The 16,127-nt window shown below is 40.8% G+C and overlaps 1 protein-coding gene across 1 annotated transcript in view; it reads left to right on the top strand.

Moving 5' to 3' along the window:
• Positions 1-939: 939 nt before the first annotated feature.
• The window catches only part of ano2b (anoctamin 2b), a 62,061-nt gene continuing 46,873 nt past the window's right edge, over positions 940-16,127 (top strand). The window contains exons 1-2 of the mRNA XM_069700134.1: positions 940-1,333; positions 6,490-6,876. Coding sequence (XP_069556235.1) covers positions 1,301-1,333; positions 6,490-6,876 — 420 coding nt within the window. The 5' untranslated portion in view covers positions 940-1,300. The remainder of the gene's footprint in view (positions 1,334-6,489; positions 6,877-16,127) is intronic.

The following is a 16,127-nucleotide window of genomic DNA, read 5'->3' as shown; positions in this document are numbered from 1 at the left end:
TTACTTTATTAATACCCGAGGGGAAATTTTTTTAAATTAAGGTGAGGATTAAGGTTGAAACAGGTTCATAGTAAAGCCTGGGGTTAGTGGTGCCTCAGAAGGTATGTGTGAGTACTGTTAAGTGTGAGGTGGGTGTAAAAGTCTATTTTTCTTTCACAATACACCCTCATTACTCTGTCGACATGCAGAACAATGGTTCCCAACCTGGAGGCTGATAAATCTGAGCGTTCATGAGAAACTGAAAATAAAACAGAATATAAGATGGTGCTGCAACACAGAATTATGTTTATGTTTAATGACTTTTTCCTTTTCCCTCCACATGTTTTCAGATGAAACAATTTCAGAGAGAAAAATTGACTGATTACGTAAAATATTCACACTTTGGCCATGTAGCATGTGGTGATCCATCACATGTGGACTGTGCCTCATTTAAAAGGGTCACAAGCCAAAAAAGTTTTTGGCAAGAAGCAAACAGGGACAAAATCAATCCTTCAAATACAATATATATATATATATAGCAGCTTCAATGATTATGCTGGGAAACCACGGGTTTCTCTACAAGTTACATCAGAGAGCTGTCGAAGCAGCTAAGGCTGCTCTCTCTCGCTCTCGCTCTCTCCACACTGCAAAAAATATCCACCTAATCCGCCTTTTAGACTAGAAATGAGAACAAAAGACGTTTTAATGAAACAGAAAGAGAGAAAAACTTTGACGTAGGTGACGGAGTTTCTTGTTTTATCAGCCTGCAGGTGAATTTAGTTGTTTTTTTTAGTCATGTGATTTGAGCTAAAGCCTTTTTCAAGAAACATGCCGAAACTCCTCAAAACAAACCACGCCTATTGTGATCCAACTAGAATCATGTGTGGCAGAAAAGTGTTGAGTTAAACGTCACTTTGAGACTGAACAGCAAAGACTACAGAACATATTGAGGACGGACACTTTTTACAGTGTGGCACACTCTGTGCCAAAAGCGCCGGCGGTGCGCAGGCAGCCTCCAGATCACACAGTTGGAGAGATGGGCATCACCGGCATGAGATCGGGCTGCTGAGTGTGTTACGCGCAGCCTCTTTACATCTGACAGCTCTTTTCAAAGCAATGAAACCTGGGCTGGATGAGCCGTCGCTCCTCGTGGACTGTGGACTAACTGTGGTGACCTCGGGTGTCTTTTGGGGATGATGGGGATGAAGATTGTGGTGATGAAGAATCCGGCTGCGTTTTACTGTAAAAACCGTCAACTTTCACTCTTGCTCTTCTTCTTCTCCTCCTCCTCCTCCTCTGTGTGTCTTTAAAGCGCAACAGCATGCAGGGTGCCGCGAATGAAGACAAGATCCCGGTGAGTACAGCGGTGTCCCTCCACTGTCGGTTTAGTCGTGTTTGTCTGGCGTTAGTTTTTGTTACACGTGTGACCCACTGTCATAGTTTTCATATTGATTTTGTCGTCATTGTCGGAAGCTCAGTGAATAATCTGGCTCCGGAAGTGATTCTGTATATGAATATATATAAATATAGGCTTACTTGTACAGTTGATTATTTTACCTACAGCACCAGAAAGACAATAATTGTTACTATTAGGCTATTATTTTTATTATTATTAGGCAGGGTACTATTTAACACGTCCACATAGAAACCAGGTGAGGCTCTGTGATGGATTTGTACATTTTGCAAATCTTCTGTCAACCTCAGGTAATCGCCTCCCCACAGAGGTTTTCTTTAGTTTTCACCAACACATGAACCTTCTTGCCAGAACCATAAAAATGGGAATCTTCACAAGGATTGTGTTTTTGGATATTTTTAAAAAAATACAATATAGCTGATGTGAAGGTAGGATAATGATATCTGAAGCACTGGAACATTTGAGACATCAGGAGAAACGTAGCCTATTGGGATAATTTACACCTCTTCACAGGTGTCTGCTGTTGAGACCTGTTTGGTGGAGCAATGCTGGGAAAACGCAAGGTCACCAAACTCCTCAGCTGTGTCTGAAATCACTTCCATACAACGCTCAGCAGTGTACCTGTACTTTTAAGTTTCACACTGAGAAATTAGACATTTAAAGAAAAGGTTTGGAAACTAAATGTAGTGCAAATATTCAGACGGAGACTAAGGTTAACCCTCCTGTTGTCCTCGGGTCAAAATGACCCGCAGCTGTGTTCAACCAAGTTCTATTTTATTTCTATATTTTCATAATTGTTGGGATCATTGGTAACAAGGATGCTGTGAGGGTTCCTTTAAACAAACAAACAAACAAAAAAAATATATATATATATGTATATATAGAAATAAAATATAACTTGGTTGAACACAGCTGTGGATCATTTTGACCTAAGGACAACGTGAGGGTTAAAGAGTGATACCGGTCTTGGTTAGAAAAATTACTCAGAGGCTTGGTTCAAAATCAAACACATCGGACATTTTATTCTTGCAAGAAGGAGCAACTACATGCACCCTCAAAGAGAGGTGTCCAGCAGTGCTCCCCCCAACAGTTCTCCAGCAGTGCTCCCCCCAACAGTTCTCTCCAGCATGGCTCTCCAGCAGTCCTCCCCAACAGTCCTCGCCCCAGCCGGGCTCTACCCAGCCTGGTTTCCCCCAGCAGTCCTCTCCTCCGCAGTCCTCCTTTTTATTGCAGGGCTTTCCTTAGGGCAGCTTTTATACAGTTGACAAACAGTTGACAGTCACCCCCATTCCCTTTGTATCTGCTTTCGTATGGTAATACTGAGTTGGTTGTAGGTCACAAGATAAGGACACCGGAGACTCGTCAATTAGATGCGGAAATAATCACTTGCAACTAAGACAGAAAACAAAGGAAACTTTTCGGAGCCTGCTTGACAAGAGACTTTCCGGAGCCACAATGCAAACAAGAGGAAGAGACAAATCCTTTTTTCCCATCATGTCCCTCCTGTTCATACAAAGTATAAACATAAAATGGAAAAAAAACAAAAAACAAAAGAATCATCATGAGGAAAATCATATTAATCACAATTGTTGTTGTTGCATAAGGGGATGGTGGTTCAGTCATCGCTCTCAGGCCACAGGGTCCTATCCTCCTGAATGGATGCCATGTGATGCTGTCCGGAGCCATTTTAGCTGTACTGTCCATCCACAGATAGACCAAAAATAAGCTCACCAGAAACTAAACCACCTGGGTGTTGTTAGTTTCTTCACTGGTTTGAGACAAGCACCCCTATTGGTATCACCTCCCTTTGTAGCCAGACTTCACCACAGGGGAATGCCGGCTTACTTAATCTGGTATGTCTGTGCGATGTGGTTCAGGCAAAGGTCTCATCCTTCTGCAATGGCTGAGGTGTATTCAGGCCCGTTCAGCAATCCGCACCTATATGTTGATTACACACCATGACGAGGCACTTTTCTAGACCATGACACACTGACTCATGCCGTGAGGCTTCGCAACACTTTCAGAATTTTTTTTTTTTAGTAGTTTGTAAAGCCATGTGTTGTAAATGCTTAGTTTATTATAGATACCATCCCTCCTGTTGAGACATGGTTTATCCCATGGCTCAAAAGGGCTGCATATCTATATAAACTTTTTGGGGAGTATCAGCTTGCCTTCTACATGCTGTCGCTGTTAGTTTTCCCTTGAATCCGTGTTTCTTTTCCCATTTTTCCAAATATTTTATGTTATCCGCGCCTTTTGAGTGCATGCATTTTACGTCTCCCTCCAGAGGTATCTCTTTGATCTTATTACAGCATGTCCCCATTTTTTCTATCTGTGAGCCAACCAGTTTGTATGGAGTTCACCCGAGCAACTGGTCTTTATACAGTGTACCGTTAGGCTTCGGCCCGCCTTAACACTGTAGGACACTCACAGTATCTAATTATTTATTCTTATAGTTCCCTGTAGGTCCCTGACCTATTTCCTAAGTCCCCGACTTAGTTACCTGTAGGTCCCTGACCTATTTTTGTTTGCGCGACTTTTAGTTTACCTAGTCTACTCAACTCTTTAGTTTACCTAGTCTGCTCAGACTCTTTAGTTTACCTAGTCTGCTCAGACTCTTTAGTTTACCTAATCTGCTCAGACTCTTTAGTTTACCTAGTCTGCTCAGACTCTTTAGTTTACCTAATCTGCTCAGACTCTTTAGTTTACCTAGTCTACTCAGACTCTTTAGTTTACCTAGTCTGCTCAGACTCTTTAGTTTACCTAATCTGCTCAGACTCTTTAGTTTACCTAGTCTGCTCAGACTCTTTAGTTTACCTAGTCTGCTCAGACTCTTTAGTTTACCTAGTCTACTCAGACTCTTTAGTTTACCTAATCTGCTCAGACTCTTTAGTTTACCTAGTCTGCTCAGACTCTTTAGTTTACCTAGTCTGCTCAGACTCTTTAGTTTACCTAGTCTACTCAGACTCTTTAGTAGGTCCCTGACCTTACTCTTTAGATCAAAACAACAACAAAAGAAGTTGTCTTACCCGGGTGTCCGATGTTTTGATGGTGAATCAGCCTTGTTCTAGGATCCCGTCACTCGTCCTCTCTTCAGTCAGTCCTGGTCTCACCAATGTCCAAACTGCTTCGATAAAGAAACAGGACGGGGGTCTTTCCTCAGGAGTCCCAGACTCCCCCGTGCACGGTTTCAGGATGTGTCCGGAGAGAGGAGGAGATGTTGGGATCCGGCTCGAAGGAGCAATTATGTTAGAAAAATTACTCAGAGGCTTGGTTCAAAATCAAACACATCGGACATTTTATTCTTGCAAGAAGGAGCAACTACATGCACCCTCAAAGAGAGGTGTCCAGCAGTGCTCCCCCCAACAGTTCTCTCCAGCAGGGCTCTCCAGCAGTCCTCCCCAACAGTCCTCGCCCCAGCCGGGCTCTACCCAGCCTGGTTTCCCCCAGCAGTCCTCTCCTCCGCAGTCCTCCTTTTTATTACAGGGCTTTCCTTAGGGCAGCTTTTATACAGTGTGACAAACAGTCGACAGTCACCCCCATTCCCTTTGTATCTGCTTTCGTATGGTAATACTGAGTTGGTGTAGGTCACAAGATAAGGACACCGGAGACTCGTCAATTAGATGCGGAAATAATCACTTGCAACTAAGACAGAAAACAAAGGAAACTTTTCGGAGCCTGCTTGACAAGAGACTTTCCGGAGCCACAATGCAAACAAGAGGAAGAGACAAATCCTTTTTTTTTTTTCCATCAGTTGTTCAACACAACAGGCGCAAATAATGTGGCTTCAAGAGACAAGAGGTCTAATTAGCATATAGGTGACAACACCTGTGTTTAATTGACATCGCTGAGCTAATCTGGCTTGAGAATTGACAAAGGACCACGTTTCAGGGACATTCAAACGTAACTCTACTTCACTGAGAGCCAGGAACATTAAGTAATTACATTGTGTGATGTGTCGGACATTTATAGTCTTTTGTCATGAAAAGAACAGTAAAATGCCCACTTAGTGAGAGATGAAGGCGAAGTTCAGAGAGGAAACTGCACTACTTTGGCTACTGGGAAGAGGCTAAATTATACACCTGGCCAACGTAGGCCTACAAAATCCTTCAAACATTTTTATTTCAACATCGTAAATGTCTGCTTGTACTGAATAAGATGCATATTTTTTCTTACACATGTAAAAAACTAAGTTAAAGCATAAAGTCACTGCTGCTGACATTTATGTGAGCAAAATGCTTGCTCAGTTAGACGACATTATGCGTAATAATTAAAATAATACTGTCTTCTGCATGTTATACATGACCTTATGGTGAATTTTTCTGTTTTATGGCAGTAAAATGGCCTTATTTATTTAGCTATTCATTGTTTTACTAAAATGAAAACAATACAGTACAATTAGCTAGCATTTAGCTCTATCACATTTCCACACCAAATTTGGCCCCTTTTAAACTTATATCATTATTAGTATATTTTGCTGGTTATTTACAGTCAATTTGTTTTGTCAAACTCCCAAAAAATAAATGTAGCTTACGGTGTAATAGCACTTGTGTGATTGTTGTTTTGCATATTACGACATTAGTTTGTGAATAAAGTAGAATTCCAACAGTAACAGAGAGACGCAGCACCACATTTTAGAAACCCGTCCTGCTGAAAAGTAAGAAACCTGCTCTTAGGAACTTAAAAACAAAACTCCCATCATGCCCAGAATCTATAAAGCTCTTCCTCTTGTGTCCTCCATGTTTAGTCTCCCTCTCTACTTTCCCTCTGTCTAAATAAAGAATAAAACAGCCAAAGGTGAGCTGACTGCCCACTCTGCTGCTGAAGGTTCTCACTTCATTGTTTTTGAGAACCTGCCAAAAGCCACTTGTGTTTGCGTGTGCTGACACTGCAGTAGATGTTCAAATTCATTCAAACAGTTATTACATAACTCCACTGCTGATTTAAGGTGTCGTATCACAATTTGGTTTTGATCGGGATACCATGATATGATTACTGTAAAAATAATGATGATGAAGATGACTGGTTTCCAGTGGTTAGCAGTGTTAAGTGAGTGCTTAATGCATATTTTCCGCTCAATCTTACTTCCCCTGCAGGTCGCTGAATCACCTGTAACACCTCAGTCCAGCGGAGATGGCCTTTACTTCGATGACGGCCAAACAAAAGTTGACTACGTTCTGGTCTTTCATCACCGGCGGCACAGCTCCATACGATCTCCTACCGATACCTCAATTTCACAAGACCGGTTATCCATCGTTTCCAACGGCAACTTTCCTCCGACGGTGGGCTCGGACGCGGGAGCAGGAAGAGGAGGTGGCGTTCCGGGAGGAGATGCTGCGAGTGTCGGCGAGGGTTTCATGGAGCTTGGAGGTGCAGGAGGGAGCGATCCAATGGAGACTGCTGACCACGAGATGCGACTGATCAGACAAGAGTTTGAGTCCAACCTGCTGGAGGCCGGTCTGGAGATAGAGAGAGGCCGAGAGGTGAGTGAAGTCATAGACAAGTCAGGGTTCTGTTTTCTCCTCTCCTTCTCATGGTGTTGCCTGAAGTGGCTGCATATCTTTTACTTTCTACTGTCATGTTATTCTGCAGTAATGAGGATTTTAGCAAAAGCCCTTCCTTGTTTATGGATTCAAAGGCTTGTACTGACCACCTTTTAATAAAAGACACACATACAACAGTCAAGTCAAAGTCAAAATGTTGATCTTATTTGGTTTAACCTGTTTGTGAGCAGTTAAACTGCTGTTAAACACATGTTAAGTAGCCCCCACACAGCCCCTTCTCTTAGCTACACTGGTACACAACAGCATACTTTGGCGTAAGGTAGGAACATTCAATTTAAGGATTTTATTGTCGTATATGTCAGATTGAGTGTGGTGAATGCAAAAATAAGTCTTCAGGCGGTAATGTTAAAATAAGGAATACAATGAAGAGAATTAAGATTGGAATAATGATTAGAAAAACAATAAACCAGCAATTTAAACATTTTGACACCAAGGACAGTGACTAATATTGAACAGTTAAACCTAAAATAATTGTTTAATTTTCACATACCATCACCTTTTTTGAAACATCAAACTTGACAAAAAACAATTAAGACATCACTGACAGAGCAACTGTTGCCTTCATTTGGACTAATGTAACTAATCATCTCGTGGTCACGCTCCTCTTACCTCTGTTTTGGCCTCCAATGCAGCTCTTTAGCTTGAAAGGCTGTTGAGCAGAGGTGCTTGAAAGTTTGTGAAACCTTTATAATTTTATATAATTCTGCATAAATATCACCTAAAACATCATCACATTTATTGATTGAAGAAAATGATCCAATATTCCAATCTGCATAGGTAGCTGTGGTAATGATATACAGCTGTTGTAATGATATACAGCTGTGGTAATGATATACAGCTGTGGGAATTATATACAGCTGTGGGAATTATATACAGCTGTTGTAATGATATACAGCTGTTGTAATGATATACAGCTGTGGGAATGATATACAGCTGTTGTAATGATATACAGCTGTTGTAATGATATACAGCTGTGGTAATGATATGCAGCTGTGGTAATGATATACAGCTGTGGTAATGATATACAGCTGTGGGAATGATATACAGCTGTTGTAATGATATACAGCTGTTGTAATGATATACAGCTGTGGTAATGATATACAGCTGTGGTAATGATATGCAGCTGTGGTAATGATATACAGCTGTGGGAATGATATACAGCTGTTGTAATGATATACAGCTGTGGGAATGATATACAGCTGTTGTAATGATATACAGCTGTGGGAATGATATACACTTAGCTATGATGGTGATGCATTTTTCCAGCACGGAAGCAAAGGACCAGCATACAATTTATTTCAGCGTCTGTCCCTGGACTGTTGTTCTTGTTGTCCTCCATTGCATCCAAATCTACACTCTCTGATAACACTCTGCTGGTGACATTATAGATTCTGCTCACTCTGTCACCTTGATAATGTTGTTACTGTATGTGTCGTGTTGTGAATGGCGCAAGAGATACAGAACAGACCGAAACACATCTGTAGAAATGGAATTGCAATTCAAATCACCTCCAAATGTGGTTCAGATCGGATTAAAAAAAATAAAATAAAAAAAATCACATTTAATGCATTTTTTGCTGTCCAGACTTGCACAAATAATTTGTGGCTGGAAATAATAATAATAAAAAAAAACTGATTTGGGGTGGCTGTCTGGACAAGGCCTAAATGTTTTCAGTGACTGTTGATCAGTTCTGCGCATCAGCTTGGAGGCATTTCAATCCATTCCTCTGTACAGAACAGCTTCAACTCTGGATGTTGGAGGGTTTCTCAGATGAACTGCTCAATTCAGGTCCGTTCACAACATTTCCATTGGATTGTGACTTTGACTTGGGCATTCCAAAAAAATAACTTTATCCTCCTTTAACCATTCTTTGGTAGAACGACTTGTCTGCTTAGGGCTGATGTGTGGTTGCATGACCCTTTTATCATGAGATTCAGTTCACTGAACGATGTCCTGCCATTTTCCTTTAGATTTCACTGGTATAATTCAGAAGGCTTTGGGAAGCTATCCTGGCCCAGAGGCCAGAGGACAGGCCCAAACCATGATACTATCATCACCATGTTTTCACAGAGGGGATAAGGTCCTTATGCTGGTATGCAGAATATTCTTTTCTCTAAACATCACGCCAGAAACGTCCACAAAACATTTTTTAAAAAGCCTTCTGTCTTGTTCACGTGATTCTTACCAAACTGCAAACAGGCAGAAATGTTCTGCCGTGGCTTTCTCTTTGTAGCACCGTTGCAACACTGTTGTTGTTCAGTGTTTTCCTGATCATGCACTCCATGAACATTAACATTAGCTAATGTGAGAGAGGCCTTTAGTTGCTTAGAAGTTACCATGGTTACCTTTGTGACTTTGCAGGACATTACACACCTTGCTCTCAGTGATCTTTGTCGGTTGAACACAATCTGTCTGACTGCGGATGAGTGTCCAAACTCCTTAGAGGTGGTCTTGTACCCTTTTTCAGCCCGATGAGCATCAACAACTCATTTTTCTGAAGTCCTCAGAATTTTTTTCTGTTTGTGCCATGATGTACGTGAAGCTCAGACTTTTAATAGATTCCTGTTATTTCAATAGAACAAGGCACCCACTCACAGCCTGATCATCATCCCACTGACTGAAAACACTTCACTTTAACTTCACCTTTAAATTACACTGATAATCCTAGAGGTTCACATACTTTTACCACTCACAGATATGTAATATGGGATCATTAATAAATAATGAGAAACCAAAGATAATATTTGTTTCTCATTTGTTTAGTTGGTTCTATTTATCCACCTTTAGGATTGTGTGAAAATCTGATGATGTTTTAGATCATGTTTATACAGAAATATAGAACAATTCTCAAGGGTTCACAAACTTTCAAGCACCACTGTATATTCTTCATTTTAACCACAAGCTAGTTGTTAACTGTCTGCCTGCCATTTAGTGCTGACCTGTTAATGTACAATGAGTTCATCAGAGCTGTTTTCCAAGGAATAAAATCAAAACAAAGAGCTGCAAGATGCTAAAACAGCTGTTCGAGCTAAGAGGATCATATTCTTTGCATTGTACAGCTCGTGGTAAAAAACGTGCTACTAATTACGAGCATGGTTCTTTGCTAGTCTATTTATAGATGAGGACATTAATCTGTTTGGTATTTGTAAAAGTGTTGTTATAATAATGATTACGGTTCACCTTTTTTTTTTTTTTAATCACAAACCTGCAGAAGTAATCTGGATTATAATTTCACGCATCAACCTGTGGATACACAGATTTAATTCTATAGTTTTACTGTCTTATAGGCTTTTTGAAGATAAAGTTTGACACAGGATCTGAACTGAGCACTATGTTAAGCTTTTTAAGGTGAGCGCCTACACAGGAGCTCACATGTTAGAAGAAGGAGGTGGGAGAGACTGTGCATGCTGTCAATGATGTAAGGTGTCCATTACAACAGCAATACCCATAAACCTCGGGGTGTCTCTTTTACCTTTTATGTACCATGCTGTTGTTGGACAAAATAATAGTAACACTATGTGAGTAGTCACAATCCTCATCAAAGTTGATGATCAGTATCTGTCGGCTTTAGCTGAAGGCCAAATAAATTAAAATGAAATTAGCAAAATACATCCAACTGCACTGGACAGAATCTCATCCACAGGCAGACCCACCCAATTAAAGGGTGAACAAAATATGTATTCTTAACTGCAGATGTGAAAGAAGATCATATAATTATGACATAGAAAATGCACTGTTTTTCTTGTGGTATCTTCAACATGGTTGTTTTCATGCAGTTTATTTATTTGTTGCCAATACTGAGAGCAATGTGTGTATCATTTTAATGCAGTTATTAACATACACTTCACTCGAAGGTTCGGCTTTAGAAGCCACTGACCCCATGGACTCCTCGGGCAAGACCTGAAAGAATTAAATAAAATGTTTTTTTGCCACATGAATAATATCAGATATAAAACAAGGGTACAGTTAAGAATTGGGAATCATAAATAAATGAGGAAATAATGGGTTCACAGAAAATCAAACATGGACTGCATCAGCTATGCTGAACAACAAAATAATTCAATCAAACCCCCTGAAACATGTTCTGAAAAGGAAATTCGTGAAAAAGTGGTATTTAGAGAACGGCAGGGTCTGTTAGAAGCAGCTCGTATCCAAGGGCAACACTCAAAAATGCATAACTTGGTGCAAGCTGCACCAAACCTGCAAACCTGAGCGATGGAGAAAGAAAGTCAAGTCTGATGAGTCATTCAGCCTTTCAGCCTGCAGTAAAGGAAACCTTTTACTCACAATATTTACTGCCGGTATGGACGAGTTTGTACTGATGATAGCCTCCTTCTAAAAAAATGCAAACACTTGGCGCTGTTAGCATATAGCTGATTTTTACAGGACCAAGAAAGAGATTCATTAAGGGAGTGTGCAGGGTCCAAGCTTACAGTGCTCTCATACACACAGCAGTGCAAATTTGTACCAAGTGGTTCCATGAAGAGCAGGATAATGTACAACACTTCCCCAGTCAACAGCTACTGCGAGGATCATTGAATCTTAATGGTGAGCTTTGAGTATTTAAATTGAACTCCGAAAACCATTTCAATTTATCTTCTCCCAAGAGGATTTTTGTGTCTTTGTCCTGTTAATGTGCATGTTCTGCTGAATGTGACTCACTTTCACTGCTGTTTTCTAACCATAATTTAGTTATTTACAATCTAAACTTCTGTTTATTCTATTTTATTTTTCATAGCCTATACCATCAATATACAAGACTGGGATTCTGTTTATTTTGGAGCCACACGAGGGCCTGACGGTTTCATCGTTGCTGGCAGACTTTAATTCTAGTCACTGCAGCCAACACAGCTGCTGCACTGACCTTTTTGTATCGATTTACTAATTTAGCCCAAAACGGGTCATTTTGTTTTGACATGTACTAATCGCATTCGCTGTGATTGTGTGTTACGTAGCAACCGCCACTTGCATGTGTGGTTTTGTCCTGCTTTTGGCCTGTGTGTGCGGTAGGCGCTTGGCAGAACACGCAGTCTGTGTGCTCCGTGGTGGTGTAGTGATGCTGCAGGCTCGCTGCCACACGCTTGTACAAATGTAGTTATTGTGAAAGTTGCACTTGTTACTAAATGAGCTCCCGGTGCTCTTTGGCTCCAGCGGGAAGAGGAATCATTTGGCAAATTGAAGTGACGCTCCCTTCGGCTGGTGCAGTTTTGTGAATTGTTGTGTGTCCAGTACGAAGAGGAAGATACAATGTTGGGTTTCATGCAGGGTTCAATGTAAAGGAAAGAATGAGCTGCCCTTCCAGTGCAAAGATAGCCTGCAAAAATGAACAGTGCAACACTTGGATTGAGCATGTATGTGTGTCATAACTACTTTACCAAATACATGTGTGTGTATCTGTGTGTGTGTTGGCTGGCAGCCACTTGGCTGTGTGTTCAGTCTGCAGGCGAGTATTAATCAGATTGTTGACAGTGTGGCCACGGAGCCTAAGCCAGGATGAGATTAGCTGATTGACTGATCGCTCTTCATCTTATCTCATGGATCAACAGTTAGATCAAATCTGCTGCTGAGAGTGGAGGAATACTTGCATTCCAGTATCCTTAATCTGAACATAGAGGCAGGTACTCTTACACAAGGACTGACCAACACATAATTGCACTCCTTACATTCGATATGGAGTTAGATGTTAGTGTTTGCAGGAGATGCTGCCAGAGAGAAGGAACACTGCCTGAACATCTGTAGGTTTGCCGCTTACTCAATCGCTCATATACAGACAGCCAAAGATAATTTTGTTTCTGCAGTGTGTATGTGGATAATAAAATTAGCTGGAAAGTTATAGTGGTCTGATGTTAACTCATCATAATTAATAAAATACATACAGCCACAGCAAGTGCTAATCTGTTCAGATTGAGGCAGTCGAAAGTGATTCTCTAATTCGAACTAAATTAATTTACATCACAGGGACAGAGCATTAACTGTTGACATGTTGGCTTATGGTGGAATTAAATGTGTGCCAGAAGGTTTTAGTGGACATTGTAGTACAATTTTGAGGGATTAAGGTTAAGCTAAGAGCTCGGTTAACACTATTTGGCGATTGAATGGACACAAAATGTCATTTTACTGCAAATCTGTTTGCATTTCAAAACATTAGGCACATTTAAATGGGACTCTTCTGCTTCACATCCATATCATGCAGTAATATTGTTAACGCTACAAAGAACAATGTGATTTTCTGCTTAGCAGCAATAAAGAACAGATTATTCTTAAAATTTGAGAGACTTCATAACCCACAGACATCCAAAGTAATGCCTGGAGAATGCATAAATTATAAAACGTTCATTTCTTTGTCTAATTTATTTCACAAGACTCAAGGTGTACAAAGTTTGATCCATTATTGCTCTAGTCTGAGGAGGCAATTTGATGGATATGACAACATTTATTGTAATGAGACGTAGTGCAAAACAGTTGAAAAGAAAATGATAAAGAGCAGAGTGGGATTCGTGCCATTTAAAAAGTGGTGTGTTTCAGGCACAACTGTATATTTGACAGAAACGGGTGTTTTTTTTTTTTTAATCCATGCAAATCTTAATGCAGGTCCAAACGGATAAAACTGTCACACCACGACAACACAAGGCAAAAGCACTTGGTGGGTAAAAGGAAGTGGATGACATGTTGAGGATAAACCAACTAAAGTGTTATTGCTTTTATATAAACAAAACAAGTGAATTAAATTGTCCTGCTTGTGGCCCACCTGTTTGCCTTCAGATTAATTTGATGTGTGAAAAAAAGAGAGTCAGATGTCAAACTTGTTGACTGTGCCTGTGGATTATTGAGCTGACCTTTGATCCGCTAGGGACATCCTCTTACAGAACACTTTTAATTAAATCAGAGCAAGATGTTAATTCAAGAAGTGGAGCTGGGACTTCTGAAGAGTTCAGTCTGTGGGGGCTTTAGAGACAGAATGAGCAGGATTAAGACTTCCATTCGGTAGAGAAACAGTCTGTCCCCAAAGATGTCTTATTAGGCAAAGAGGACAGCACGCTCGTCTTCACTACACCTGCCTTCTTAAGTCCTGCTGAGTTTTAGGGAAATCCTAATCATAAGGAAAAATAGAACAATAAATACTGAACAGAAAGTGAAAACAGGAGGAGGATGTGTTTTTGTTGTTGTTGTTGTTTTTGTTTTTTTATCTTGAAGGAAAAGGCATTTCAGTCCATTACTGCAGCGGCCGTGATGCTACTGAGAATCTCTCATTTGTACTCGTCAAGTGATATGTCAGAGTAATTGTTTGTAAGCTTAGTGTCTCATCCTTCACATTTTTTTTTTGTAAGGCCACTTTAGTTACTTAAATTATAGTTCAATCAAAACATAATCCTAAATGTTATGCCAGTATTTATAGAGGAGGACATGGGAAACTCTCCCGTTCTGTCATTCATCTCCTAAAACAGGGTTGTGAGGTGTTGGGCTTTACCCCAGACTGCTTTAGTCATTTCAGCTGTGTCTGATGGAACAAATAGACTTCTATTTTAATCAATGCAGCGGCCTACACCAAATTGCAGGTGACCCACGTTCAGTATTGTGCCTGAATTCGTCCTGTGCAGACACCCGTGGATCAATGAATCTGGTGCTCTGTTAACATCACGCTTCCTGTGTGGATACTTTCCCTTTGAATCGCTTACTTAAAAAAAAAAAAAAAGTTTAGTACATACTGCAGCTACCCTTACAACACATGTACTGGTGCATGTAGTACGTATTCAATTGGGACATACTATTTGGAACAAGTACGCTTCCTTTTAATGCTTCTTCTTGTTCTTGTTCTTGTTATTCTCCTTCTCCTTCCTTTTGGGGGCGGAGCTTAGCACCACCAACTGTCTCTGCATTTCAGTGGATGTGACTTATGTTCTTCTGCAGAGGATTGTGGGTCAGAACAGCCAGAGTAGCATGCTGACCGGTAGACTGCAAAATATGAGCAGATGTAGTAGGACATCCTGGTATTTTTGGCAAACTACCTTTAACATACTATGTATTAGTACATACTAAATCTTTTTCTGGCATATTAAATAGTATGGATATTAGAACGTAGGGCATGTTAGCAGATCAACAGCTTCAATTCAACATGTGTCCACACAGGATGTGTTCAGGTACAGTATTTAGTGTTGGTCACTTGCATTTTGGCTGCATTCAGAGTCAAACACACAACCGCTATCTTTATTTTAATTCTTAATGTAAAATGGAACTGCACAACATCAGGAGAATACGTCCTCTTCTCACTCAGAAGGTTCTGGTCCAGGTTCTGGTCCAGGTTCTGGTCATCTCACATCTGGACTACTGTAACTCCCTCCTGGCAGGTCTACCTGTTAGTGCCATTTGTCCTCTGCAGCTCATCCAGAATGCAGCAGCTCCACTGATCTTTAACCTCCTAAATTCACTCCCACTACTCTCCTCCTCCTCCCCCTCATCCTCCTCCTCCTCCTCCTCCTCCCCCTTCTCCCCCTCCTCTTCCTCCGCTCCCTTCACTGGTTACCAGTAGCTGCCTGCATCCGTTTCCAAACATTGGTACTTGCGTACCGTGCTGTGAACAGATCGGGTCCAGTGTACATCCAGGACATGGTCCAACCTTACATCCCAGCCCATCCCTCCACTCTGCTTCTACCAATCGGCTTGTTGCTCCTCACTGAGCTAAACACTCTACAAAATCACGACTGTTTGCTGTCCTGGCTCCTAAATGGTGGAATTAGCTCCCCACCGACATCAGGACAGTGGAAACTCTGAACATCTTCCTCCGTAAACTAAAAACACACCTCTTCAGACTTTACCTTGAATAGTAGAACTTTAGTAGCTTAAAATGGCACTTACTGATAGCACTTTGTAGTTTGGCTTTCTTGAAGAAAATTGTACTTTCTTAATTGTTGTTGTTCTGAATGCACCCTCATGGTTGAAATGTACTTATTATAAGTCGCTTTGGATAAAAGCGTCAGCTAAATGAAATGTAATGTAAAGTATAAAATATTGACTTGGATTCAAACCTGAAATTCCCCCCATATAGACACACCACATGCTACAACCACATAGGCAGACAAACACATTTAAAGCTATAGTAGGAAATCCAGGGGATGTGGGAAGAAATGAGAGGCTGCCTGGGAGCATAGAAACCAAAGTCGGGCATGTTCAAT

Source organism: Brachyistius frenatus, unplaced genomic scaffold, assembly GCF_029030835.1.
Source record: "Brachyistius frenatus isolate BFR_SWC_R1_liver_20210118 unplaced genomic scaffold, ASM2903083v1 Contig_32, whole genome shotgun sequence".
Lineage (NCBI taxonomy): Eukaryota > Metazoa > Chordata > Actinopteri > Embiotocidae > Brachyistius > Brachyistius frenatus.
This window is presented reverse-complemented; position numbering and strand designations above follow the sequence as displayed.